Here is a 26,075-nt window from a genome sequence, read left to right as displayed (position 1 = left end):
TGTCTTTTGAACATCATATCGAAAATTCTCTGTCGTTTGCAGGCAGTGTCAGGTATCCAGCTGGAAAAAACACTGATCCTGTGGGGATAACTGCTGCCTGAGGCACTGCTGGTAGAGCTGCCCTGATAATGCCAAATGAGCTGGTGGAGATGTGGGAACAGGAGAGCCGTGTTCCTGCAGCACCACGGTGCAGGCTGCCGTAGTCCCACTGACACAGCTGTGCTGTAGCCCACTCCTCCGAGCTGCTCAGGGACTTGTTTGGAAACCAGTTATAGCACAGCTTGTATCAGAGCTCGGGATAAAATAATAAATAATTACCCCCCTGGCTTTCCAGATTTTGAATATACAGGCTCTTGTACTTCAGAGTCCTAGCGAGACCGCGTGTCGTGGAGTGGCTGTACTCATCCTACCTTGCAAGCATCTGTGTGGCACAGATGTAGCTGCTTGCAGAGTGCCTGCTGAGCCCAAGCTATGTCACAGCAACTCAAAAATGATGAGTTTGGTATGGTCTTTGGTACTATTCTACGTGCCAAGCTGTATGTTCATGGTGCTCTGGTTTTGCTTTAGAGACTGAGGGCTATAGGGAGAGTGGATGGGGATGGGAATGGCTCCAGCCAACTCAACATAAGCCATCCACAAGTTACAGCCCAAAGATTTCACCTAGAGGCTGAAGTGGTGCAGAGAAGTTGCTATCTTGCTATACGGACTCGGATCCCTCCCATTTCTGGCTTCATTTTAAAAAAAGAGCTTGAAAGTGAAGTGAAAATGCCTGTTGTTTGTAGTTGTTCACAATTAGTCCACTAAAACAGTTTGAAATTCCTAGCCACCATTGTGGGGACTTCGAGTTTACCAAAAGGTAGTCCAAGAATCAGTGACTCCAGATCTTAAGTGACTCCAGATCTCACAAGAAAGTTCGAAACAGCCACCTCCACCCCAAAGTAATCAGCAGTTGCTTGCATGTTCCCCACTTCCTTTAAGGGCAGAGGTTAATGAACTGGAAGGCAAAGGTGCCTCCAAATGACTGCTGATAAGCCTCCAGATGACCTGAGCTTGGTGACTCATGTTGTTCTCCAAATGAGCACTTAAACATTTGGCTGAAAGCAAAAGCAGTGCTGAGATGTGGAGAGAACTCCTCCCATGCCTCCAGCCAGGCAAAAGTTCACCTTGCAAGCACTGTAAACTGGAATCAGGGGTTTAAAGAGCAGGCATTAATACAATGTAATGGTACTAAATAATTAAAGGCCATTCTTGCGCAGGAAGTCTGGAAAATCTTTATTACAGCCTTGGATGTGAATTTTAATGCTTCTGGTGGGCTGTGTATTAACACATGCTTTAACATTATCTGGTAAAAATGCAAGCTAGCTGCTAGGCTGCTAATGTGTGCCTGGGCATGCTTCCCTCCCACCAGCATGTTCGTCAGGGGCTCAATTACTGCTCAATAGACAACAGGCGACTAAAGACGCAAAAATGAAAAGAATTTGCCAAATAGAAAACCCTTCTGCCTCTCACCCCTTCCTTACCCCCTCCCAATGGCTGCAGGGAGTTGCCTTCCTCTGGGGAAGGAGCCAGGATGTTCTCAAATGTTCTCTGCCATCCCCTGGGATGAGGCACAGGAGCAAAGATCAGCACCTCCTGCTTCCACGTGTCTCAGAGGTGTACGGTTAGTGGGATTTGGGTCTGCATGGGAGCCGTTAACACTGAAAGCCCTGAGAGTGGACAGCTATTAAAAATAGTTTGCTCCGTTGTGTTATAACGTGCAACCAGTGCAAGTGGATGATCTTGTACCTGCTTTTGGGGCATCACAATTGGGTGTGCAGCTGTTCTGGTGGTGATAATGCTCCCCAGTTCAGATACAAACTACAGGCTGTCTGTTGAGGCAAGGAATTTATTTGATGTAGGAAGCAAAGTACCTGGACAGCCATGATATAAACCTTTACTGTGTTCATGCAGCAGTCTCCCAGCCAGATGTTGGCCATTCTTGGTTACAGGGAACTTTTTTTTCTTTCTTTTTTTTTTTTTTTCCTCTTTCTTGTGTGGGAAATAAGACCTGAAAGGGGAAGTCAGGTTCTCTGCTGTTGCATCCAGGTGTATCTGAGGTCCATTTCCATAAATTAAGCACATTCTCTCTACAAGACAGTTTAGTTTCTTACCCGAAACATGGAGAGATTATTCTAAAATTTCATGCTTCCTGCGTTAAGAAACCTTATTTTCAGTACACACTTACTCAGGATCAGTTTATGCTCTTTTGTGCTTGTGCCCACACTGTCCTCTGAATTAAGTATCTCTTTTCCTTCCCTAGCTTTCTTTTCTCATCTCCACTGTGTTTGAGAGCAGGCATTTCATCCTTCTGTGGCACTGATGTGGCTAATGCATGTATTATAGGTACCATGTATTAGCTTAGGGGAGAAAATGTGATAAAATTTGCATAAAATGCATACGGGGCAAATACAATTTCTTTGCAGAACAAGCCTCCCTACCGTGTTCTGTTTCATCCTAGGACGAGTCGGTGCAGCCGTTAATGCAGCCAAGTAAAATCCATGTCCTCCTTTTGGTACTCCACGGGGGGAACATCCTGGACTCGGGAAGTGGTGATCAGAGCTCTAAGCAAGGGGATGTCAACACCATCACCACCGTTTTTGACACAGTGATGAGGGTGCATTACCCAGCTGCTCTTGGACACATTGCCATCAGGCTAGTCCCTTGCCCAGCCATCTGCTCCGAAGCCTTTTCGCTGGTGTCCAGGTAAGTGGATGGGTTAAATTTTGTGCTTGCCTTTTTTTTTTTTTAATCCATGAAATGCTCTGTATGTGGTAGTGATCGCTCTGACCACGCTTTGAGAATGCACTTATTTAATATACTAGAGAGGCATTCAATCTCGATTTCATACTTAGCTGCAGTGAATACAGTAATCATGCAGCAAGAGTTCTGTGATTGATTTATTCTAATTAATCCAATAAATACTAAAGCTTTAATTCCTTGTCTGAGGGTTGTTCCATCACTGTAAGTATGTTGTCCTTGAAGATTTACTTTTGATGGGAGGGAAAGATTTATTAAGCTCTCACCCATTCACATTGGAGTAAATGGCCTTTGCTATCTTGTTTTTTTTTTTTCTTTTTTTTAAGCAATCCTCATTACTAACTGTACTGTCTGTAAATGGCTTTCCCCACTCTGCATCTTAGGCTGAGTATTTCCCATCTCTCTTGCCCTCTCCAGCCTCAGCCCATATAGCTATGATGAAGGCTGCCTATCCAACAGCCAGGACCACATCCCCCTTGCTGCACTCCCTCTGCTAGCGACATCATCCCCGCAGTACCAAGAAGCAGTAGCCACAGTCATCGTCAGAGCCAACCAGGCCTACAGCGAGTTCATCAGATCCCAGGAGGGCATGTCATTCAATGGCCAGGTGAGCCAGCAGCTGTTTATAGCCACAATGAAAGGAAGAGCAAGTGAAGCAATTTCCTTCTGAAGCTCTATTTTCATTACTCTCTCAGGAGGGATGGAAACACGACAGGGTTGAGCTGCAATAAGAAAGCATGCTTCCATTTCTTTCTGAAGGAGAGAGAGATTATTGCTTATGCTCTGTCTAAAACCTTTGGGATTCCAAACAAAGTCAGAGCTTGTGTTCAGAAATGAAGCTACAAAGCTGTGAAGTTAATCAATTTTCAGCATGACACACCTTTCCAAATCAGGAATGCTACCTTTGTTACTAAATGTGATCTCTACTCCCATTGCAAACCAAGGCTGTTTGAGTGTTCCTGTCTTTAAAGGACCTTCAGCAGCTCTCACTGGGGTTGCCTGTTGCAAAAGTGGATTTCTTTTTTGAGACAGCACAGCTGCTGTGCCCTGTAAATACCATGACTGAGCATCACACCTCTGTGAGCAAAGGCACTCTCTAGCCCAGTGGGATTTAAGCTATTGAACAGGCTGTGCCCACTGCTCTGCTGCAGTGTGATTTATCCACCCCGAGTTTATTCCAAGCCCTGGGGCACCAGACAGCCCTCTACTACTCAGGGGTCTCAGTGCTGTACTGTGCCTATCTGCTGAACACACTTGGAGGCAGGACAGCATTATCTCCTCACAGCACAAACAGAGAACAGAAGCACAGGGAAGCTTGCCTGAAGTAGCACAGGCAGTTGGTGAGGAGGAAATCAAGCTTGTCTTTTTGAGACTGGAGTTAGGGCAATAGTCAGCACTCTGTGTTGCTTCCACCCTGTTCCAGTGGGCTGGTGGGGACAGCTAGAACATATTAGCTGTGTTAGCTAGTAGGAGTCTGCAGGGTCTAAATGGATGTTCATCGACAAGATAGATTTACTGATGAAAGCACTGGTTATCCTGTTACAGCAGCTTTCCCAGGTATAATCCAGCACTCCTTTTAACTGTCATCTCTGAACCGAAGTCAAAGGGCTCTTCCCTGCCCCACTTCTGTTGCCTTTTTCAGGTCTGTTTGGTAGGAGATTGTGTTGGAGGAATTCTGGGATTTGATGCCTTATGCTACAGCAATCAGACTGTGTCCGAGAGCCAGAACAGCAGTCGGCGAGGGAGTGTTGTGAGTGTCCAGGTAACGCTGGTTGTCAGTGTCTGTTGGGAATGGGTCTGCTGGCCACAACACCTCCACAGCCCCTGATTTTAGTAAGGATCTTTGCATGAAAGGCCAAAGACGGTCTTCCTAATTGATAGCCAGGCCAACAGGTATGTCCTAGAGCATGTGTCAGGAGTTGGTGGCTTTGCCCTGAATGGGATCATGGTGTAGATGGTGAAAGGAGGATGGAAGGAGAAAGATAAAATGTGGGTGTATTCCTGATTCAACTGCCAGAGTGGTAAATCCATGTATTTCAAATCCCAGGATACCGACCTCCTGTCTCCTGGAATAACAGTGAACAACACCTATTGCTCCAGTGGCTCTAATCTGGAAGCCAGCAGACACCTCAGCAGGAGCAACATTGATATTCCCCGTAGCAATGGAGAAGATCCAAAGAAGCAGCTGCCACGAAAAAGGAGTGATTCATCCACCTACGAGCTGGACACAATCAAGCAGCATCAAGCCTTTCTTTCAAGGTAAGATTTAGAAGAAACAGAACCAGCAATATTCTGGAGCTGAGATCAGTGCACCTAGGAAACTTCAATGTTGCTTTGTCATCCTGTGACAAGGAAGGTGGAGGAAAGTGTAATTTTACATTGGAGGAGTATAGATTTCATTGAGTGCGTTGTATATACAAAAATAATAAAAAAATAACAGCACCATTAGTGGCAGGGAGAGAATCCAGCTGCTCTACTGCCTTTGTATTACAATGGGAGGAAGCAGCCCTTCATCCTGTCTCTTGACAACCCAGGCAGTCAGGTAACTGCTTTTTTTGCTGTGCTGCAGTTGCAGCATAGAATGGTTTGGGTTCGAAAGGACCTTAAAAATCATCAAATTCCAACCCCCCTGCCGTGGGCAGGGAGGTCAAAAAGCAAATATATAAATAGGGTGAGTGAAAACAGGGAAGCAGGATTGGGGATCGAGTGTTGTTTTAATTTCTAAGCATCTTTGAAAGCTGACCTGTTGTTGGGAAAGCTGAGCATGTGTTGTGTCCTTTAATTTTGGCCTAGTTTGAGTGTGAGATTGAATTGCAGTGCCCTTTCCAGTCATAGAAGTAGGTTTCTGCTGCCGGGACGGTTAGATGCTCTAGGCAAGAAGTTCTCAGCCCTCGCTGTTTGGCTGACTCAGGCAGCAGCCTTCACCTACACACGAGGATTGTTGTCTCTCTGCTGTCTTACATGACTATTTGGCGAAGCCACCCGAGCCCCTGCATGGAGCAGGGACAGGGGATTGGGTTTTGTCCTCTGCCAGGGCTGCACCCTTGCACCAAGGTCACGTTTCGCATTTGTTACTCACTACCAAAGCCCTCAGTATCACATTGCAAAGCTTCTTCAAATGGACTTTCAGAAACGTATCTGTTAACATAACTGATAAAATTTTCATAGCGGTCTTTCCATTGCTGCTGATCATTCAGGGATTACTTCTGTAAGCCCAGAGGCTTTTTCTGACTGTTTTTTCTGACTCATTTGCCTGTGGAACTGGATAGCCCATCCCTTTCTCTCCTACAGGACCAGACAGGCTGCATCATCCTCTTAATCCCTCTTCCCCCCCCTACGACCCAGGTACTGAGGAGCAACGTCTCCCCCAGCAAATGCTGTTATCTGCATTGTAACTGTGTCCAAGGCTGTTTCTTTTGCCCTGTGCTGAGCTGAAATCCTGTCTCCAATTTCTCCTTCTTCATTAATTGCAGTTGTTGCTCCAGCCCAGGGGCTCCTGTTGTCCTGCCACATCAGGGGCCCTTTTGCAAAAGATTCATAGGAGAGAGAAAACACCAAAGGGAATGTCATTGGGGCACAGAGTTACTATATTCAGAAAGATAAGCTGCATTTACAAAAAAAACAAAAATCCACAATAAGCTTCTCAGCTATTTCTAGCAGGTTAATAAAAGGCAATCAGTCTCTTGTTCATACCTTATTGAAACAGCCTCCTGTATTACAGGAGAAAATATGAGTCATGCAAAAATGTGCTTTCTCTTCCTTGTTCTTGACCTCCAGAGCACAGACTGAGTGCAGGGAAGTGGGCTGGAGTCTTGCTGCATTTTTGCATCTGGTTTAGCAGAAGCAGTGGGCCTGCGATGGCTGAGGGATTGCATGGTGCCATCTGTCTCTTCAGATAGCTTTGTCCTGCTCCTCCTTGCTCCATCTCCTAAGGAGCGTGGCTGCTCCCTTCAGGAAGCACTCGAGGGGAGCCTGGAAAGGGCTGTCAGTGTTCAGTGAGATGGGTTGCTGCACCTTTACTTCTTTGGGGCTTTCATATCTTTTCTAATCAACCTTTAGACCTTGGGTCAAAAATAAGCCTCTCCCACAGCTCAAGAGCCAGATTAATTCAGGAAAAAGAGCAGCCTGATGCCGTGAGTTGTCTTTGCATCTCTCCCCCTCCAGTCCCTGGCGCAGGGGCGGTTCGGGGGCAGGGGTTCTCCTCTTCCACTCCAGCCTCTTGGCAGGGTGTCACACCTGGCCCCGTCCCCAGACCTCGTGCTCACAGCCATCATCGCCGAGCAGCACAGTCATGGGCTGAGTGCCCCAGCGCTCCCGCTGTCACTAAATAATGATTTTCCCATATGAAAACTAAGCTCTGATGTGACACAGCTTCGTGCAGGAGATTGGCGGAGCAGAGCCAAGTTTTCCTAATGGGCACCGCATACTGGCAGCCTGGCATATGGGGGCCTTTCTGTCCGTGCCTATTGCAGATCTCAGCTTGTGCCAAAGACACTCATTTTTATTCATGTATCAGACCTACCCGCTTCTCTGGGATAATGCCCAGCAAGCCAGAGCAGCATCTGGAGATTACAATCACACATTTATTTTTAAATTCAGTCCTTCTGCACAACTACATTATTTCTGGCTGTGCTGTACTTGTATTATTGTAAATGAGTTGATTTGCTTCTGAAATCCATAAGCTCTTGTTTAATTAATGCACACAGTACATCTGCTGCTTTTTAAAGGGAGAACAGGGCGCTGTAGGTTGCTTGGAGCGTGATGGATTCAGAGTTCCCCTTGGCTCTCGTTTCTTTTGATTGCAAAAAAGACTATCAAGTTCCTGGTAAAACGAGAGGAGCTGTCCAAATTGCTGAGCAGTATGGCTGTTCTCTTTCTCTTTCGTTCCCCACCAAGAGATGCCACGGGAAGAGGAGCAAATACACAAAAAGCCTTGTACCAGCCCTGCCGTAACGCATCCGCCGTCAGGATCCTTTCTGTGGCACGTTCATTCAGATCACGCTGCCGCTGCCCTGTCTTTGGCAAAACCCAACTCATTCTAAATAACTTTGTATTCCTTACACACGGCACACTTAATGCGTTGCAGTCTTGACAGCTAAAATAATTGTAGCTTCAGTGAAGGTGGCTTGTTTTAAATCTGTTTCAGCGTTGCACATCTTGGCAGTGTGATCTCGGGGAGGCTCGTTCACATCACAGAACTGGGAACATACTCATTTTAGCTGTCACTGCCGTAACCTCTTGTTCCTCTCGCTTTTGACATCACTGTTTTGACTTTCTGTGATCTGTATGTCTGGCGTAAATCAGCTTGTTATATTTCCCTGCGGATGGTAACCAGGAGAATAGTACCGCAGGCGTGCAGGCGGGCTCCTCTAGGCAGTACCTGGCAGCAGGGCACGAGGAGAAAGGTTTTGAGCACCTCTGGGAGCAGCGGCCAGCAGAGCAGAGGTGCTGTCTCTGGGGCAATGTGCTGTTTGCCAAGAAAACTCAGTCCAAGTGAAACCCACTTCTCTTCCCATCTGCGTTTTTGCAGCTTTTCTTTTACTGAAAAACAGCTACCCCAGAGGGGAAGCGTGCGCAGGGGTGAGTGAGTGCAACGGTTCCAGGGCTCCAGATGGTGGGGAGGGAGCATCCCCATTTCCCTGAGTGCCCAGCTGGGCAGGCACACGCATTCAGAAGCAGCAGCAGGGAGCCAGTGCTGTGGCACGCGGAGCCATGCAAGTGCTGCTGAGCACCTGGGACTTCGTCTTGGGGCTGGGTAGAGACTTGCATTTGCATCGTGTCTGACTTCAGGCCAGTAAACCTTTCATCCAGCCCAACTGTTGTGGTATCCATTTATCCTACATATTTTATAGACTCTGTTCAGATGCTTGTTGAAGTGTTGGAAAACACCCTGTTAAGATGTTGCTGGTAGCCTGTCTGCAGCCCTCCGCTTGCAGCTGTAGCAGTGAGAGCCCAGCAAGGCTGCAGTCTGAATCTGCAGAACCTGGAGAGGAAAAGAAATTGCAGCTTATTGCTCTACGGTCGTGAGAGAATGATCTCAGAAAACCTTTTGTGAACCAGGTTATTAGAGTTACACATCTGCCACTTCAGCTTTATCCCAGATCTAGCCTGCAAAGAACCACTGCTTCCTAGCACGGGGGTGGATTCCCAGGCTTGTTATCTGAGGGTTCCTGTTTCCTCTGCCTCCGTGTCCAAAGGATATGTGACGTCAAATCCCTGTTTTAAACCTCTGTATCGGCCAGCCTGCACTGCACACAGGTTGAGATTTTCAAGGAGATTTGACAACTGAAAGGAACAGAAAAAAGCTTAGACATATTCTGTATCTTTTAGGTGCAGTTACCTGGAGTTGTTGGGCTGGGGTTGAGAGGTAGTTTGAGTGGTAATAACTTGGCATACGTGATCTCATGGGCAGAAGAGAGGTGGGAGGGTCCTGGGTGCATGATAGAAACAATTTACCCCATGGTCACTGGGTTAATTACCCCACATTTCCATTCCCAGTGTGTGCCATGCACATGCATGAAACTGTGCTTCAAACTTGGTACACAAGGATCTTCTTGCAAATTTTGATCTTCCTTTTTCTTTTTCCCCTCCCATTTTCTTTTTCTCTTTCCTTTTTAATACTGTAACATTTGTCCAACTACTTGCAAGAGGAAGAAATGGGTAAGCACAGCTTTCCGTAACATTTGAGAGTAAGGTGATGGAAGGAACTCAAATGTTGACAGCCAGAAAGCATAGCAGTGATGTGTGTAATAGAGTGAATCGCTGTAAATCTGCTTTTTCCCTTGGTGCTATAGTAATTTTGCTTTGCTGGTTATTTTAGTTTGCCAGTGACTGTTCCACTAGCAGTAACCAAGTTTTTGACTCCTAAAAAAGAAATATTTGAGGAGAGTGGAGTGTGTAAATGAACCCACTTGAAGCTTGGATTTGTACAGTCTATGTGATGCCAATGAAATTGGGTCATTGTTTGGGGGGACACTTTGCTGGATAATAAACTAAAGTGAAGAGGCATGGAGAGTTGATTGGCACTGTTTCTTCACTAAAGAGACAGAATTCATTTTGCTGTTAATCATTTATCTGGTCCTCAATTATGAAAAAACAATATGAATAAAATTTTGTCTTTATTTTCTGCTCTTGTTCTAGTTTACATTCTAGTGTTCTCAGAAATGACCCGGGGTCCAGACGATCTAGTAGCTCCACTATGCTGGATGGAGGAAATATTGGAAAGTTTGAGTTTGAGATCACGGACTTCTTCCTCTTTGGTTCTCCCCTGGGTCTGGTTCTTGCACTACGAAAAACTGTCATTCCAGCTCTTGACAGTAAGTCCTGATGTAAACTGTTGAGCTCACTGAGTAATCCAGTAAAAAACAAATATTTATGTATAACACTTACTGCACCATAAGGAATCAGATCACTGTATGCTCTAGCCGACACTGATGATACAATTTATTTGTCATTTAGTTCAAAACATTAAAAATACTGGGAAATTTTTGAATCTGTACATGATGTGCTGATAAATTGTTTCCATTGATTAAACTGGAAGATGAGGGAGATGATAAATCTTCAGTGCTTTTTCTGTTTTTGTAAACTTGACTGTTATCTGTTTTACAGACAAATATTTACAGTAATCTAACAAATAACCATGTGATATTTGAATATTTTTTTTCTCCATCTCTTCAGTCTTTCAGCTCAGACCAGCTTGCCAGCAGGTCTATAACCTGTTCCACCCTGCAGACCCATCTGCTTCACGCCTCGAGCCTCTTCTGGAGAGAAAGTTTTACCTTTTGCCCCCCTTTAATATTCCCCGTTACCAGAGGTTCCCACTGGGTGATGGCAATTCTGCTGTTCTGGGTAAGTCACTTCGGATTCATATTAGCAGTCTGAAGGGTTATATCCACACTTCACATGAGGTTATCAAAGCAATTGGAAAGGCCAAGAAAGGGAATTGGCCCCGTAATGTTAACCTTGTTCCTGCTTTATCAAAAGTAGTTTTCTTCCAACAAAATCAGTGCCTTGTGACTCAAATGTCTAACATGTGTCACACAAAGGCCATCAGCTGCTGAGAGTCGGAATGTGGTGACCTCTCTTTGAAGGTCCCTGCTTAACACCCAAGCTGGTGCTTGTGGTTGGGGCTGGATGAAGCATGATTAACTTGGCTGAGTTTCAGGACCTTGATGTTTGGGACGCCAGTGAAGACTGGAAGGAGCAGAGTCAATAATGACATCATGAGATGATTTACTTGGTTGCACCCTTTGCTTTTTCATGGAACCAGCCAAAGGACTGGCTACTGCCCACGGGTGGGCTGGTGACAGTGCCTTGCCTTTGCCACCTTGCCAGTGAGAGACTGTTTTCCTAGGATACCTAGGATTCCTCTGCCATCAGTGGCCTTTTCACTTGCTCTAGCCCAATTGCAGCAGTAACAATGTCTAAAATGGCTGTCTGCATGTCCTTTTGGCTGCCTGGGTTGCATCTGAAGCAATTGTGTCCTGACCATGCCCTGCCTCGGCTCCCATTACATCAGTGCTCTTGCAGTTGATCTAATTAAATAAATTATATTTCCTACCATCTTCACCTCACTTCTGTGCCTAGACTCTCATAGTCTGTTGCCATTTCAGTGCAAGATTTCATTGCAAGGAGCTCTTCAGGAAGCTTGTGAGAAGCTTTCTGCACTGTGCAGAACTAAATTTGACCTTCCTGCTTCACCTAAAGCTTTGGCTCCCTGCAGGGTCAAGGCTTTGGGGCAAGAAGAAAAATTTCACCATAATTTTTCCCTTGTTCTAGGTTGTTAGTCAAAGGCTACTTACAGTAAACAGAGCAACTAGGAGTCTCTACTGTAAAACTAGATTTACAGCATACAAGAAATCATGCTGGCAAACCAGAGTTAAATACAAAAGCCATCAGCTAGAAAGATTGGGAGTTTTTTTTCTGTAAAACTCTGGTAACTTCCCATTTATTTAATCATGTAGGACCAAATGAAGAGAAATATATATCCAGAGGTGAATAAAAAATTGATGCTCTGCATCACTTTTAAACTGAAAATGCAGAACAGTGGTCTTGTATGTATCTGTATCTTTAAGGATTGTTTTAATTGCTGAATCTGATTTGTTTAAATGGGCATAAACTAAAATCCATGTTTAATGGAGTGAATAAAATACTTTCTGCAGGCCCTACTCACTCATCAAATTTAGCAAAGATCTTGCTGCAACACTCTTTAAAAATGGATCCACCCACAACTGCATTTGTACCCAGTCCAGTTACAACAGCTCAGGGAATCTGTAGCAACTTGACAAGCAGATTTTTCTGGGGGTATGCTTTAGGTATCAGCTGCAAGTGGCTTCTTATAAAAATTAAAATGAAAATTCCTAAACACCTTCTTCCTCTTAACTATATTTCAAGTCCCCTGTTCTCAGTGAAGCCTGAAGCAAAAGCCCCGTTGCCATTGAGCAACCTTCGTTCTGGTTATCATTCTGTGCAACAAGCAGTGATCTTATTAATTTACTGGGCCTCCCTGGACCTTTGTTAAGTTGGCTGTGTCTTAAGTTTAGAGAGACACTTCTATGTAATGTAATGGAGAGGAGTTACACAGCAATTAGCTCAACTCTGAGAAGGGTTGAACGATTTCAGAACCCTCTCCAGGTTTGAGCTTTGTTATTAAAAGAGATGCTGCTTTATTTACCATGGTGAATAGAACTGACAAAAAAGCACCTTTAAATTCTCTTCTTGAGTAAGATGAAGCCTCTTCGTTAGCTTATCATAAAGTAACAGACTATTCCTTTCCATTAGAGTAAAAATTATGTTGAGATTTATGCATTACCCAGAAGGGCTGTTCTGACCATGATTTGCAAAGCCACTGCTAAAGCAGGAGCGTTCACCGTAGGGTGCTCCAGAAAAGTTAATTGTTGCTATAATTAAGAGATACGATTTGGTGATCATGTGCAATTCAGGTGCTCAATTATAATTAGTTATGTACTAAACATTCTGTAGCACTATTTGTGTGTATCTCCTTGCACAGATAGCTGGCTTTTCATTTATTTATTTATTTTGGTCCAGGGCTCAGGAAGCCTCTTAGACTTCTGTTTTGCCATCTGTACTAAATGCTGGGTCCCTGTTTGATTACAACCAACGTGCAGAGTGAAATCAAATTCACATCCCTGCTTACTCCTGTGCTTTGCACTGTGTAGGCTGTGAGTCTGATTCAAGTAAATCTCCCTTAGAGCATATATTTTTTTTCTCCTTGTAGTAAAAAAAAGATTTCTCTGGATCTGCTGGGTATTTGTGAATTCAGCTCATTTGGAGGAGCTGGTTAAGAGACTCCTTTTTCTTTTGTGGTTGAAATGCCATCATTTTGCTCTCCTCTGCTACCAGTTAATCTCTCTGATGTGGGTCTATTTGGAAAGTCACCCATGTTTTGTTTCTTTTCCTCTATTTGAAGGTTTTCCTTTCATTGAAGACCCTGACTCATAGTTGAAGTGCTCAGTTGTAACTGTTTGTATGTTAACACTTTGTGGCCGCATGTCTGTTGTTCTTTGTCCTTCTGTTCTTTTGTTTTTTGTTGTTTTTTTATTTTCCCATCTGCTTCTAGTTGAGACAATCCAGAACAATCCCATCCTCCTCATGGAAAGTAGCCCTCTGGGTGCTCTCCAGCACCAGGACAGCTTCATGGAAACAAGTATCCCTGTTCCCGTACTGAATTGGCAAGATGTTTCCAATAAAAGTGCCGGTTTTGCTGAGTGTGTGTAATCTACACTTTTGTATTGTTGTCTTGGGTACTTGGGGTGCTTTTTGGAGATCATACTGTTACCTCCTGGAGCTGAAATCTTCATGCTGTGTCTCAGGCTGTGCCACATGAACAAACTGCATGGGATCGTGCTTGGGGTCTGGGAGACCCAGCAGGAAAATGAATGAGTTGGCATTACAGTGCTGAGTTTGGAAGGGGAGACTGCTGCCACATGCTCAGTTTTTTTCCTTCTGTGGTGGCTGTGCTGCTGGGAAGTGGCTTTGGCACGGAGATGTGGAGTCCCCAGGTGGCCCTGCTCGTGTGCAGGATCCCCTGGAAACAGTTTGGTTTGTCCACAGCGTGCAACTCCCCAGCACTCAGCCACACTGCACCGTGGCCAGAAATGTAATGCCTGTCAGACCAGGTTTTGTCCATTTGAGTATTTCGTGTCTGGACAGTGCTTGTGGCTCTGCTGAATACACTGACTGAGGCTTTCAGACCCCAAGGTAGCTGTATGTGTTGGCTTTTGAAAATTAATTTCGCGACTTCTGCCTTAAAAGCAAACTTTGACGCATTCATTTTGCCTTTTTTTTTACTGTTGTAAATGCTGCATGGCCTCATTTATTCTGGTGGTGGCTGGTGCTGCATCGTGATTTTAATGAGATTTGATTTTGTTTTGGTTCTTTCTTTCCCATGTCTTACTTGCCCATTCTCACCTTTTTTTTTTTATTATTATTATTTTGCATTGGGAGCCTGATTCAGCTGCTTTTTATTTATTTATTTGTTTAACAAGCTGACCCTTGCTGTTCATGAGCAGTCCAGTACGTTATGTGGTCATACAGGATGGCAACATCGCTGACTATCCCAGATAGTCTCTCCCTGATGGTTTTCAGGTGTGCAGTTGCCATGTTGCCCGTGCTGTGATGTTCTGTAACAAAGCAGAGGGAAAGGATCTGGCACTATTAATTAATCACTTCGGAGGTCGCTGATGAAATGCCCGTTAGCTGTTATCTGATACATCCTGCTGGCAGGACAGGGCTTTCAGAAGCTTCTCTGCTCTCTACCCTGTGTTTCAAGAGCATGATGTGGCCAAGCAGTGCTTGGTGTGACTGCAGCAGGTGCTGATTCCCAGTTCAGCCACTGGGAATGGATCTCCAGAATCATAACAACTTAAGGACAACAGAAATTTGTGTGGAAATTTGTGTGGCTCTTGATCTCAGGGTAGCGATTGCAGAGTGCCCAGCACTGGCTGGTGACTGGTGCAGGCAGGGTCTGGCCTGTGTTGAGCAGCTGGCTGGCTTCTTTGTTTTTTTATTGAACCTTCCATATCTTCAACTGCTTTCAGTACTCCCTGCTTCAGTGGCACAGCTCAGCCTGCAAAGAGCATATACTGAAATGTGCCATTTGGATGCCCCAAGGACTTAACTCGGTGCCAGCAGTACATTAGAAGGATGGCCCGGTGCCGTTCACTGAGTGCGAAACAATTAGTAAGAACATTGACGAATGGGTCCATAAACAAAAAGGTACAGCACTGAAATGAGTATTAAAGAGCCATAGCCAGGCAAAAACAAAGTGATTTTGCTTCTTACGGCAGCTCTTGCAGAAGCACAGTTAAATCTCAATTCACGCATCAGTCTGACGTGTGCTGCCGGGAGAGGGATGATCAGGGTGCCACTCGGGCCAGGTCTCCAGCTTCGGGAGTGTCTTCGCTCTGGTGAGGTCTGCTCTCAGACATGGTACAAAGCACGTTTCAGCCAGCTCAGCACACCAGTGGCACCTCTGTCCACCTCTATCTACATGTATGTCCTGAAGGAACAGCTGAACTTGGTGGTTGATGGCTAAACTTGATCTTTCTGGTGCTGGTCCTGTTCCAGGCATCTGGATTGGGTTGGAAGTGTTTGCTGGAGAAACCTCACAGGCTGCCACCTGTGAAAAGCAGAAAGCAGGGCCCTTCTGGAGCAGGAGCTGTCGCAGGGGCTTGGTCACTTTGTGCCGCTGTGGCAGCATCTGCTGCATCCTGTCCTGCTCACATCATTCCCAAAGACAGCCCCCTTGGTTTCCAAAAGGCAAGAACCTTCCTGCCCAAGGGATTTGGTACAAAGAATACACAGAGTTTAGGAAAAATGTTGTTAGTTTGTTTCTTTGTGGTTTTTTGTTCTCTTTTTTTTTTCCTGTGGGTCAGGTCACAGGTTTTTATCTGGAAGTTGCTGTCACAGCAGCTTTGGGGTTGAGGAAGCCTGGCTAAAGGGGCAGTTTTCTGTCCACGTTTCCTGCCCTGCTTCTTCCTGGCCCTCATTTTTTCTTAGAAACTGTAATCTTTCAGGAACAGAGGGTGCATAGCTTGGGAAAAGGGAGAAACATGACAGTCACCCAAGTGGGCTGGACGCAGGGACGGTGCAGTCGGGCTGCATGTCAGCCCCTGCAGAGCAGACTCCTGCCACCAGCACACAGCTCAGTAACAGTAAAACAGATTCGATTTTTATACGAGTGGAGAAGGACTCCTGTGTGACACTAGCTAGCATGGTGGTGGAGGGGTTGTTGAAGTGTTTTTTGTGTGTTGACTTGTTTTGTTTTTTCTTCAGACTCAAAAATCCACAGCTAGGCACAGAAAGCCAGATGACTAAGAAAGCAAGCCCAGAGTGCCACTGTTTTTAACTTTATGTACTTTCCAGTTCCCGGGCCCATGAAAAAAGGAGGTAAAATTCACACAGAGCTAAGGGAAGATAAGCTAACAGCCAGAGCCGTAATCAAGCGATTTGGCCCAGCCTTTCCTCCTGTGTAGCATTGGTGTAAGACTCCAGCTGCTTCCTAATTCAAGCCACAGATGTTTATTTTTAAGGGAGAAAAAGAAGTTCAGGCCTCGCTGGTAGGTGCAAGCTAAACCTGAGCCTGGCATTTTTCCTAGTCGGACAAAGCCAAACCTCTCCCTGCATCTGACCAAGTTCAGGGGAGCTGACAGTCATCACCTGTGCTGCAGCTGTGTTGGGGCACCCGTGTGATGGGAGGGATTATTGCAGAAGGATCTCACAGTCTGTACAGACAAGGAGAAGAAGGGGTAACCTGGAGAGGTGAGAGGGCTGTGTCAGGTCATGCAGTCAGTAGGTGCCCGCAGTGGGAGTGAGACCCCTCACCCTGTCTGTGGGGTTGAACTCAGCCAGCTCCTGGCTTGGCTCATGTTTCCCAAGCACAGCCTCTGGTCGAATTGTCTCTCCTGCCTCGTGCTGGTGCTTTCTGCAGTAAGAAAACTCTGCTGGCCTAGTGGGGCTGGCTGGGCTGTGGATGCTGGTAGCAGCCTTGACAGCCAGCAGCTTGAGGCAAGGTGAAAAGTGGAGGAAAGTGCTGAGAAAGTGATGCTGGTAATGGCCTTTCAGGCACAACGTGGGCAGTGTGTGAAGCTCATCATCAGGTCAGGCTCCCGCTAGGACTCAGATCTTGCAGTCCACAAAGCTTTTACACAGAGCAGCTTGTGGCCTGATTTTCCCTGCAGAGAACAGAACTCTTTTACCGACACTTATCTACACATTTTCTGCTTCATACATTCTCTTTCCCTCCGCTGCAGCAGGATTTGTGTGGGCACAGACACTGCTGCTGTGAACTGAAAGATCGGAGGAAGCAGAGCAGTAGCCCCAAGCAAAAAGATCTGTATTAAAATAAACCAGTTGCCAAAACAACGCCTCGTGTCAGCCGCACGCTGGGATCAAATCCAGGGATTGCCAAACTGGCTGAAGTAGGTGGAGGATGTTGGTGCGGGGGAGTAATTTACTTGTGTTCCCCGTGGCATCCACTGCCCAGCTGGGCACAAACTTTTGCCCTGTCTGGAAAAAAAAGCTCAGATGCTGCTACTCAGGTACAACAGAGATGGGCAACATTACAGCAGCAGTAAATAGCTTTGCTTTTGCATGTTACTGTCATACCTGTGTTGCCTGCTGTGAAGCACGTGGTATCGGCACCACAAACCCTCTGCAGTGCAGGATGTCCCAGAGACGTTTAATTTGGCCTCAGAGCATCCACAGAGGGGTGGGTGCTCATACCACTGTTACAGGGGGAAAAATGAAATGCAGAGATTGTATCTTGACTTTCAGCGTCTCTTGGTTTGCCAGTCCTGAACGTTTTTAGGTCCGTTTCCCCCTAATACATGTATAAGGGCCACGTGAGCATGCCTTTAAATCCTCCTTTTCTGTATTTATGTACTAGAGGGTTAAGCCACACTTGGTAAACCTCAGGTTGGGATCTAAAATCCAGACTTGCACGTTGTACAAAAGAAGCTCTGTTTTCACAGAGACTGAGCGCTCCCCGAGCCACCAACACCGATTGGAGATGTAAGTGCTCAGCACCAGGCTCCTTTTTCCTCAGTAGCCCCTGTTTTAGTTTAACGAGTGTTGGCTGTATCCATCAGCAATGAAATACAAGTTCAAATTTAGTCCATGCCAGGCATGAAAATGTTTTCTTGATGTTTTTTGCATTAATGCTTCTATCTTGGAGATGTTCATTTAAGTCTAAATGTTTCAAGAAAACAAATATCCCTTTTTAAAGGTTGTTTTTTTGTTGTTGTTCTCCTTCCCCTGGTTATTATTTTGTCTCAGTGTGAATATATAAAGTTGTATATATTCACATCTGTATGTATGACACATGCTTCTGTTCTTGCTGCTTAAGTAAGTGCCTGGATTTTTGTTTGGGGTTTTGGATTTTTTTTTTTAGCTAATTATTTTGCTTTTCTCAATCAAAGACTGCTCTTCCTGCCACATGCCTCTTTGCCTGCTGTGGTGTTTGCTTCCTTTTCAAACTAGAGCTCCAATGAAATGTTTTTCATTCCGATCAGTTTTGAAAGGTTTTTTTTGCATCTACGAGCCTTGTTTGCCTCCTCTTCCTCCTCTCAAGTTCATCTTGCCCAGCCTCTGTCTGTTGGTCTAATATTTTGATTTCCCTGTTTCAACTTTGTAGCAGATGTTGTTCAGTCTCATGGTGCCGTCTTCATGGAAAGCGCGTCCCTGTCCACCCCCATTTCAGCCCCTCAGTTCAGGGGCTTCCGGAGAGCCAGTGAGATCAGCATTGCCAGCCAGGTCTCAGGAATGGCAGACAGTTACACTGCTTCCAACATAGCCAACAGTAAGTGTTTCACCCCCTCCAACACTTCTGCTCGCCACCACACCGCTGTCTCAGCGCCGTGCACCGAGCCGCCCCGCTCTGGCTCAGAGCCACGCAGCTTCTGTCCGTCTGTCTGTCTGTCTGGGGTATGCTTTCCATTTATAACCAAACCTGGAACTATTTCACCTTCACCTGATTGTGTCCTAGTCAGTGCTGCGTGTTATCGTGTCCCCTGGAGGAGCCAGTTTATGACACAGGGGCCATTGCCGTGTTATGCATGTTGGACTGTGCTGGTGATTATGGTGTAAATTGTTCAAAAATGGTAATAACTGATAACTCTGAGCAGCATTTGGCTGCTCTGTGGTGAGGGTTAACCCAAAGGGATGTTTGTGTGCTGCTGTTGATAAGAGTCTGGCAGAAGTAGTGGGGATCAGCACTTGTAGATTAGTAATGCAGGATGTGGTGCGTGGCTTGATGCACATTATTTAAACGTGATCCACAAGAGGAGGGGACGAGTAAGCCCTTCTGTAATGCTGAAAGGCAGGAAAAGGTTTGGGTTATTTATTACTTCGCATCGAAAATTCAGCTCGTCTGTAGCCTGGAGGGCAGCTCCAAGAGTCAGTCAATTATGAGCCATGTCCCAGAGCAGAGTGAGGAGAAAAAGGATGTTTTTTTAATTTTTTATCAAAACCTGTATAACTTTACAGCTAACATGGTGAGGAACAACAGCCTTTGTTAGCAGTTCAGCCTGTTCCTTGTTTCAGCTGAAGGTGTGAGATTAACAGAATATATCCTCAGGGACCTCTGATAAACTCGGATGGAAAGAGGCTGAAAACCAAACAAATTTAAAAACCAAAAAACCTTCAGCCCAAACTTTTGTCCCAGAAAGTGATGAAAACTTAGAGATAATCCGTTCCCAGCACATTAAATTCCAGGACTATGAACAATTTGCTTCATAATTAATTACTGAGCTTAGTAACACTCCCTGAGGCAAGTGTGAGCTGTTGGAAGTCCGTGGGCACAGGGCAGAGGCTTCTTGTCCTGTCTGAGGCAACCTTTGCAGCAGGAACACACTACCTGCCCTTGGACAAATGAGCTTTTCTTCCCTGAAGCGCATCCGAGAGCCGATGCTGTAAGCCCAACGTGCCTTCTTGTGTTCGTTCTGACGAGCTTTCTTGCTAACTTTTAATCTGCATGGGAGGAAGGCTTCTCAGGGAGAAGGTGTTTTTGTTGTGCTCATTTCACACCCACAGAGAGCTGCCAAGCTCAGCCGGCCCAGAAGGGAAGCTGGGGGCTGCTGTTGTTTGTTAGGAAGGGTTCATGGCAGGATGTTGCCTGACGGCCCTGCGTGAGGCCCCGCAGCCATCCTGCCTCCGCCAGCTGAGGGCAGGGTCAGGCCTGCACGGCGCTCATGCTGTGTAGGTGGGGAACCCACTGGTCAACATGAGGGGCACCTTTTGCTGCCCTCGTGTCCGTCAGCACATCCCCCTGCCTGCCTGCAGAGATCTGGGGAGTCTTACGGCTTTCCTCCAGTTATTTTGACTTATGTTTTGTGGGAATTATTCCTGTGCATACTTCACAGCCATCAAAACCTGTCTGTGACACCAGAGGGGAGAAGTCCGGCCCTCAGCACACGTCTGGCCCTCCAGAGGCCCCACCAGGTGTGGGGAAAAGCTGCCGAAATGCTGGGCAGCACCCAGCCAGCAGCATGGGGTCTCACAGGGCACCTGGCCTGTGACCAGCCCCGTTCCTTCTCCCTGCTGTGCTCTCAGCCCCTTCCTTCACCTCCCCGTGCTGGCACAACCCCTCAGCCCCAGCCTTTCAGCTCATACACTCAATTTTGTTAGCGCAGCAGCAGCCTGAAGGTGATACACTGAGGGTTGAACATGGCCTGCAAGCCACAAGGGCGCTGCAAAATGGCGCTTCCCTTCTGGGAGCCCTCCCCAGGGTGCAGCTTCCTCACAGCGTGAGCTTCTGGAGGATGGAAGTGGTGTTGCCTGCATCGTGTGTGATGTAAGAAGTATGACTTCTGTTTTTTTGTTTGCTTTTGTATTTATTTTTCTTTTTAGAAACCAAACACCACCTTAACCATTGTAGAGGGTTTAGCCTTCTGTCCCAACTTGCACTCCCTCACAAATCCCCCACCCAGACTTCATCCAAGAGACGCAGGCAGCATAAACATGATGAAGTCCCTTCAAAGGGAAGAAAACTCAAAGGGCCATCGAGTCAGGATGCAGACTGTGCTCTTCGGATACCCAACCTGGACATCAAGAAAGGTATTCTGGAGAGACCAGCTCCAGTCAACCTCCTCTCGTTCAGTGGTCACAGATCTTCACAACAAATCTATGTGCTTTCACTGAGACACTTGCAATTTCTGATTGCATTTTAACAAGTACTTATGTCACTTTGCTCCAAAGGTCACTCATAAATAACACTGCTAACACCTGGCAAGAGCAGGAGTTCTTCTAGGCAGAGTTGTGGGGACAACGCTTCTGCCTCTACCACCCTCATGCTGTCTTTTGAACACAGAAGAGTAAATCCTGGCTTCTTCATACAAAGAATCTGGAGTCACCCAAGCTGGGGACTTGCATGAGAAATGAAAGGTTGGGACGTGACCAGGAGCTGCCAGTTTGGAAGGCAGAAAGTCAGAAGTGGCTGCGAGGAGGTGCCTGTGTGATCTGGAAAAGCCGTGTTGATCCAGCAATGCCCTCCTTCTCTTTCCCTTGGCTCTTCGGAATCTCAAGGGCCGTTAGGATGGCCCCAGGTGGCCTGGGCATTCAGCACACCAGGTTTTGGGCCATGGGGAAGTGCTGATGCTGTAAGTCTCTGCACTTCACAGTGGTTGTGCTGGGCTCTGGAAGGAGCTGATGGGTCCATTTTTTAAGTTCAGCATCGGGGCTCATCACCAGCAGCTTTCCCTTAATAAGAAGGCTTTGTTGGATTGCACCTTATGCCTGGCAGCTTTCCTGGAAGTCCATATAAAGGGAAAATTGTTACAGAGAAAAACAAGTCAGAGGAAAAACTCTGCCAAAACCCCAGCTTGCGACCTGCATGCAAACTCAGCTCTTCCTATTGCTGTCTTCACCTGACCCATCTTCTCCTTTCCATGGCTGCTCTTCCAGGCCAGAGGGTGCAGGAGCTGAGGGTTCCTCGCTACTGGGAGAGCTGCCCGTGCCATCAGGGTCGGAGGCTTTGGGCTGAAACGTGCTTGTGTTGGAGCTGGAAAGGATGTGTGTGTCTTCAGGGCAGCGTTGAAGTGTGGTGGTGTGCGAATGGTCACTTGTCAGCCACTTGTGTGTGAGCTGTTCGGTAGAAGAAACTCTTCTGAATTTTCTGTGACCTTGCCCACTCAAATCTCGGTGCATTTTTCAGTCTCCCGTGCAGTGGAATCCCAGAGCCCCTGGCCCAGAGCTGGGCCAGGCATCTCTGTCACCTGCACCATGGTGGCCTCGGAGGGCAACGAGGATTTACTGGGGATTGCTAATCCTGGCAGCAAGAGCCATAGCACCCTGCCTTATGGCACCTTTAACATCTCATGTGGGCTCCCAGCACTCATATCTTGTGCAGTGTGGCTGAGATCTGGGTGCCAAAGAGTCTTTCACTCCCTGGTGAGAGCTAAAGGAGATTGAAGCAGGGTTGGAGATACCCTGGGCACACACTGCAGTGGACAGCACGCACATCCTTCCTCCCACAGGAGACAATTTTGTCTTCTGCTTTGGAACGTGGATTCCCAGGCTCACTGCATGTGAGCCTTAGATCCCTTCCCTGTGGTCTGGATTAATGGCAAGTTAATACCTGCCCTCTAGTACTTTCGTATGTCCTTAAATAAAGGAGAGCTCAAGTGCTGCTGCCTCTGTGTGTTCCTCCTTCGGGTTGAGCAGACAATAAGCCCTGGGTTGGTTGTTCCCTCTTAACAGTGCAACCATCTGGGGAGCAGCTTCCTGGCCTACCTGGAGCGAGGGGCCAGCGCCTTGAAATACCATTTGTGACAGACTGTGCATGCACATGAACCCGCTTTGAACTAATCTTTTCCTTCTAGTTGCTGCCAAATGGTGGGGAACCAAAAGGATCGACTACGCTCTCTACTGTCCTGACGCCCTGACAGCTTTCCCCACGGTTGCCTTACCTCATCTCTTCCACGCCAGCTACTGGGAGTCCACAGACGTTGTCTCCTTCCTGCTGAGACAGGTACGGTCATCCTCACACCCTCATCTCCCTTGGGCTCCGTTTCTGCTGGGGGAAAAAAGGGGAGGAGGATTTTTATTTTTCCACTGTACCCTCCATTACTGTTCTTGATGCATAGAGCTGAGAAAATAGCCTTTGTGCAGGTCCATCTTCTTCCCTGTTTTTTTGTTCCTGACCTATGTTGCTAGCAGAGCTGCACCCATGTAAAATTAATGGACGGGTGCTGTTGTACCCAGTTAGTTCAGGTCTGGGTTTTGCCATCAAAGCAGGCTTTAGGCAGTCTCCCCAAGGAGCGTTGGAGTGAGACAAGCAGCCTGGGGCTGTTTCCCATCAGATCGCAGTGGCAAAAGACGGAGGCACTTGTTTCTTGCAAGTGAGCTGTTCTCTGTGTGTGAGTTTGGATCCCAAGTCTGAAACTTAAAGAAACTTCATGGTGTCTAAACAGAAATAGCACCAAATTCGATAAAACTGAAGTTCTGTATGAGTTTGACATGAGTTGATAAATAGGGCTGGGTTCCTCAGTTTCTGAGTTACTGCAGTCTCCTGTAGGAACCCAGACCATCGTCACTGTGCTGGGATTTAGTTTTTGTTCCTCCAGTACAAAGCAGTTCTCCTGGGGCTAGGTAAATGGGGATTTCTGCAGTCTGATGCCTCAGACTGTCAACCTAAATTTGGCCTGAGATTTAAATTCACTGTTTAAAATCTGTTTTTCCTCAACAATTTTTTTTCTTCAGTTCCTTGGGGGATGAAAGAGTGTTATTTGCCTTACAAAGTATGAACCCCTTCAAGGAATGGTGCTTGGAGCACGGAAGTGGAAAAAAACACAACAAAACAAAGAGCAACTCAGTGGATTGTGTTGCCCACTACGGCGCTTGGATTCGCTTTGTGTTAGCTCAGCTGTTAAGCTGTCCCTGCTCCCTTCCAGCCTCCTCGACTGCAGCTCTCAATTATTTATGACTCTGTTGGCAAACTTTCTTTCAGTGCTGTTTTCCAAATTGTGTGCGAACCATAAACAACAGAGATGTCGGTGCTGGTGGCAGCAGAGCAGTAGCGATAATCCAGCGAGACCCTTTCTTCTCTGCCTGTATCTCGCCCAGCGAGACGTCTCGGTGCTGGCACACACCTCGCCAGCTCACTGCTGTGAAACCACAGCCCCGCATCAAACTTAGCCCAGCGGGGCTGAAGGCAGTGAGGGACCCGTAATTGTGCCTGAGTGGGAACAGCCACGATGGTCTCACATGTGAAAGGCCCCCCTCCCAAAATAGCACAGCCAATTACTCAGGATTCAGCCCAAACCTGGGTCTGCAGCACAGTGGGGAACTTAATTTCTTGCAGCTCTCCGTCCGCTCAAAGCCTGCCAGTGGCTGCCTCTGCAGTGTGGCACCACTGCTTCCCCAGTGCCTGTCTCTACTCGCTCATCTCTGCCTCGAGACTGTCATTTTTCTCATGCCCTCTCCTCTTGCTGTCCTTCCAGAGCACCACATCACTTCTTCCCCTAATAAGGACTTGTTTCTAATCTCTGGACAAAGTGTAAAAGAAAGCCGTTGGATAGTGTTAGCCTCCAAAGACTGAATCTTGTTAAAATAAGCCCAAGTGGGACTCAAAATAGATTCCCGATTTAAATAATTTTCGGTAAAACTTGTTATGTTGTTTGCCTTGGATTTCTGTGAAATCCCTCCCCAGCAAGCTCACCCTCCCTGGGGTCCTTTTTCTGTTTCCCGGGAAGAAAAAACAACTTCAGCTCTGCAAAGCAAGCTGGTCTGTGCCAGACCACTACTGCCTGGGTCAGCTGGAGAGCTGCTGACCCCACAGGCTGTGCTCGAGAGCTTGTAGAAGAGCTGACACACGAGAGTCTTCTTAATATTTTGGAGGGTCAGGGTCACAAAAGACTGCTGCCAGTTCTGGAGTTCTCTTTGCAGGGTCACCCCCCAGCCTTAGAGCAGCCTTTGAGACACCTCCTCGCCTTTGAAGTCTGTGGTGTTAGTCTTCCTTTTCCCTTCTGGGGTTGGTTGAAGAGCAACCTAGGTAGGATATAACCCTCCTCTCTCTGGGTTCCTTCTCCATCCTTGCCTGTGTCCTGGCAGGCAGGAGCTGCTCCCAAAGGCTGGGGGACATGACCTTGTCCCTCTCGGATCTCTGTTCCCGTGCAGTGACACCTACTGGCTTGGAGATCAGTCCCTGCCAGGCCATGGGACTAGTGAGTGCCTGCAGGAAGGGAGGTCTCTAAATGCAGCCCTTTCTGCTGTGTTTGAGCCAGTTTTATACCTCCTGACAGTCTAAATAACTCGCCCTTCTTACCTGCATCCCAGCCAGGATTAAATGAGTGCTGGCCACAGACTTTGCTAGCTCAGAAGAAACCAATTTTCCCTGCTCTTAAGGGAGCAGCCTCTCAAAGTGCTAGCTGACAAGCCAAATGCCCAGTAGGAGAACTTGTCTGTCTCTGTCCAGGCACTGCCCTCCCTCAGCACAGGCTGGGGAGATGCGGAAAGCGCAGGCAGGAGGAGAGGGGGCACTGTGCAAGTGGCTAAGCTGCGGATGGGATTTGTCCTCCCACAGGTGATGAGGCACGAGAACTCGAGCGTTTTGGAGCTGGATGGGAAGGAGGTGTCTGTCTTCACCCCCTCCAAGCCCCGTGAGAAGTGGCTCCGCAAGAGGACACACGTGAAACTGCGGGTGAGGGGATGTGGGGGCTGCCTCTGCTGCGGCAGGGACACTGTCACCTACGGGGGCTTCAGTTTGGGCTGCAGGAATGGTGCTGGAGGTGGCCACCGTGGGCACCTGCATCTGTCCATGCTCTTGCCACATTATATAGACAGACACTATGCTGCTGATATATGTTAGTGATATTTCACTCATAAAGCTGTGAAAAAGGCACCCGAAAGATCTGTATCAGCAAGGTCTTGGCTTCACTCCGTGTAAAGTGCAGCGAGTGTGGCTGGAGGTCAGGGAAGGAGAAGCAGCTTCTTCCAAAGTTCAAGAACACAAGTCCTGTGTGAATGCCCTTCGTTCCCAGGAAATGTTTCTGATTCCTGAAAGAGGGCAGTTATCTGCTAGAGCTGAAACAATGTCAGCAACTTTCTCTGGCAACTGTTTGTATTGCCTCTTAAATGGAAAGTGTAAGATCCAATGGACAGAAACAGAATTGCACATACAAATTGCCTTTTAAATGGGCTCTTCAGCCACATACATTTTGTACCTGTCATCGGTGCAGGGCACAGAGTCTCACCTCCCCTCCAGGTCAAATTATTTTCTGAAGCTGAGAGCTGTGGGTGACCTGGGTGGGGAATGACAGAGA

The 26,075-nt window shown here is 47.0% G+C and overlaps 1 protein-coding gene across 10 annotated transcripts in view; it reads left to right on the top strand.

The window, feature by feature from the left end:
* Positions 1 to 26,075, top strand: part of PITPNM2 (phosphatidylinositol transfer protein membrane associated 2) — a 133,656-nt gene that overhangs the window by 99,480 nt on the left and 8,101 nt on the right. For 4 of the 10 annotated variants that reach the window (XM_082773954.1, XM_082773956.1, XM_082773958.1 and 1 more), the window contains 11 exons: positions 2,498 to 2,742; positions 3,214 to 3,403; positions 4,439 to 4,558; positions 4,844 to 5,055; positions 9,937 to 10,112; positions 10,474 to 10,644; positions 13,376 to 13,525; positions 18,452 to 18,616; positions 20,665 to 20,871; positions 22,635 to 22,783; positions 25,337 to 25,453. In XM_082773954.1, the coding sequence (XP_082630080.1) occupies positions 2,498 to 2,742; positions 3,214 to 3,403; positions 4,439 to 4,558; positions 4,844 to 5,055; positions 9,937 to 10,112; positions 10,474 to 10,644; positions 13,376 to 13,525; positions 18,452 to 18,616; positions 20,665 to 20,871; positions 22,635 to 22,783; positions 25,337 to 25,453 (1,902 nt within the window). The remainder of the gene's footprint in view (positions 1 to 2,497; positions 2,743 to 3,213; positions 3,404 to 4,438; positions 4,559 to 4,843; positions 5,056 to 9,936; positions 10,113 to 10,473; positions 10,645 to 13,375; positions 13,526 to 18,451; positions 18,617 to 20,664; positions 20,872 to 22,634; positions 22,784 to 25,336; positions 25,454 to 26,075) is intronic. The other 6 variants (XM_082773959.1, XM_082773961.1, XM_082773960.1 and 3 more) reach the window with 6 other exon arrangements.

Source organism: Aythya marila, assembly GCF_965140915.1.
Source record: "Aythya marila genome assembly, chromosome: 17".
Lineage (NCBI taxonomy): Eukaryota > Metazoa > Chordata > Aves > Anseriformes > Anatidae > Aythya > Aythya marila.
This window is presented reverse-complemented; position numbering and strand designations above follow the sequence as displayed.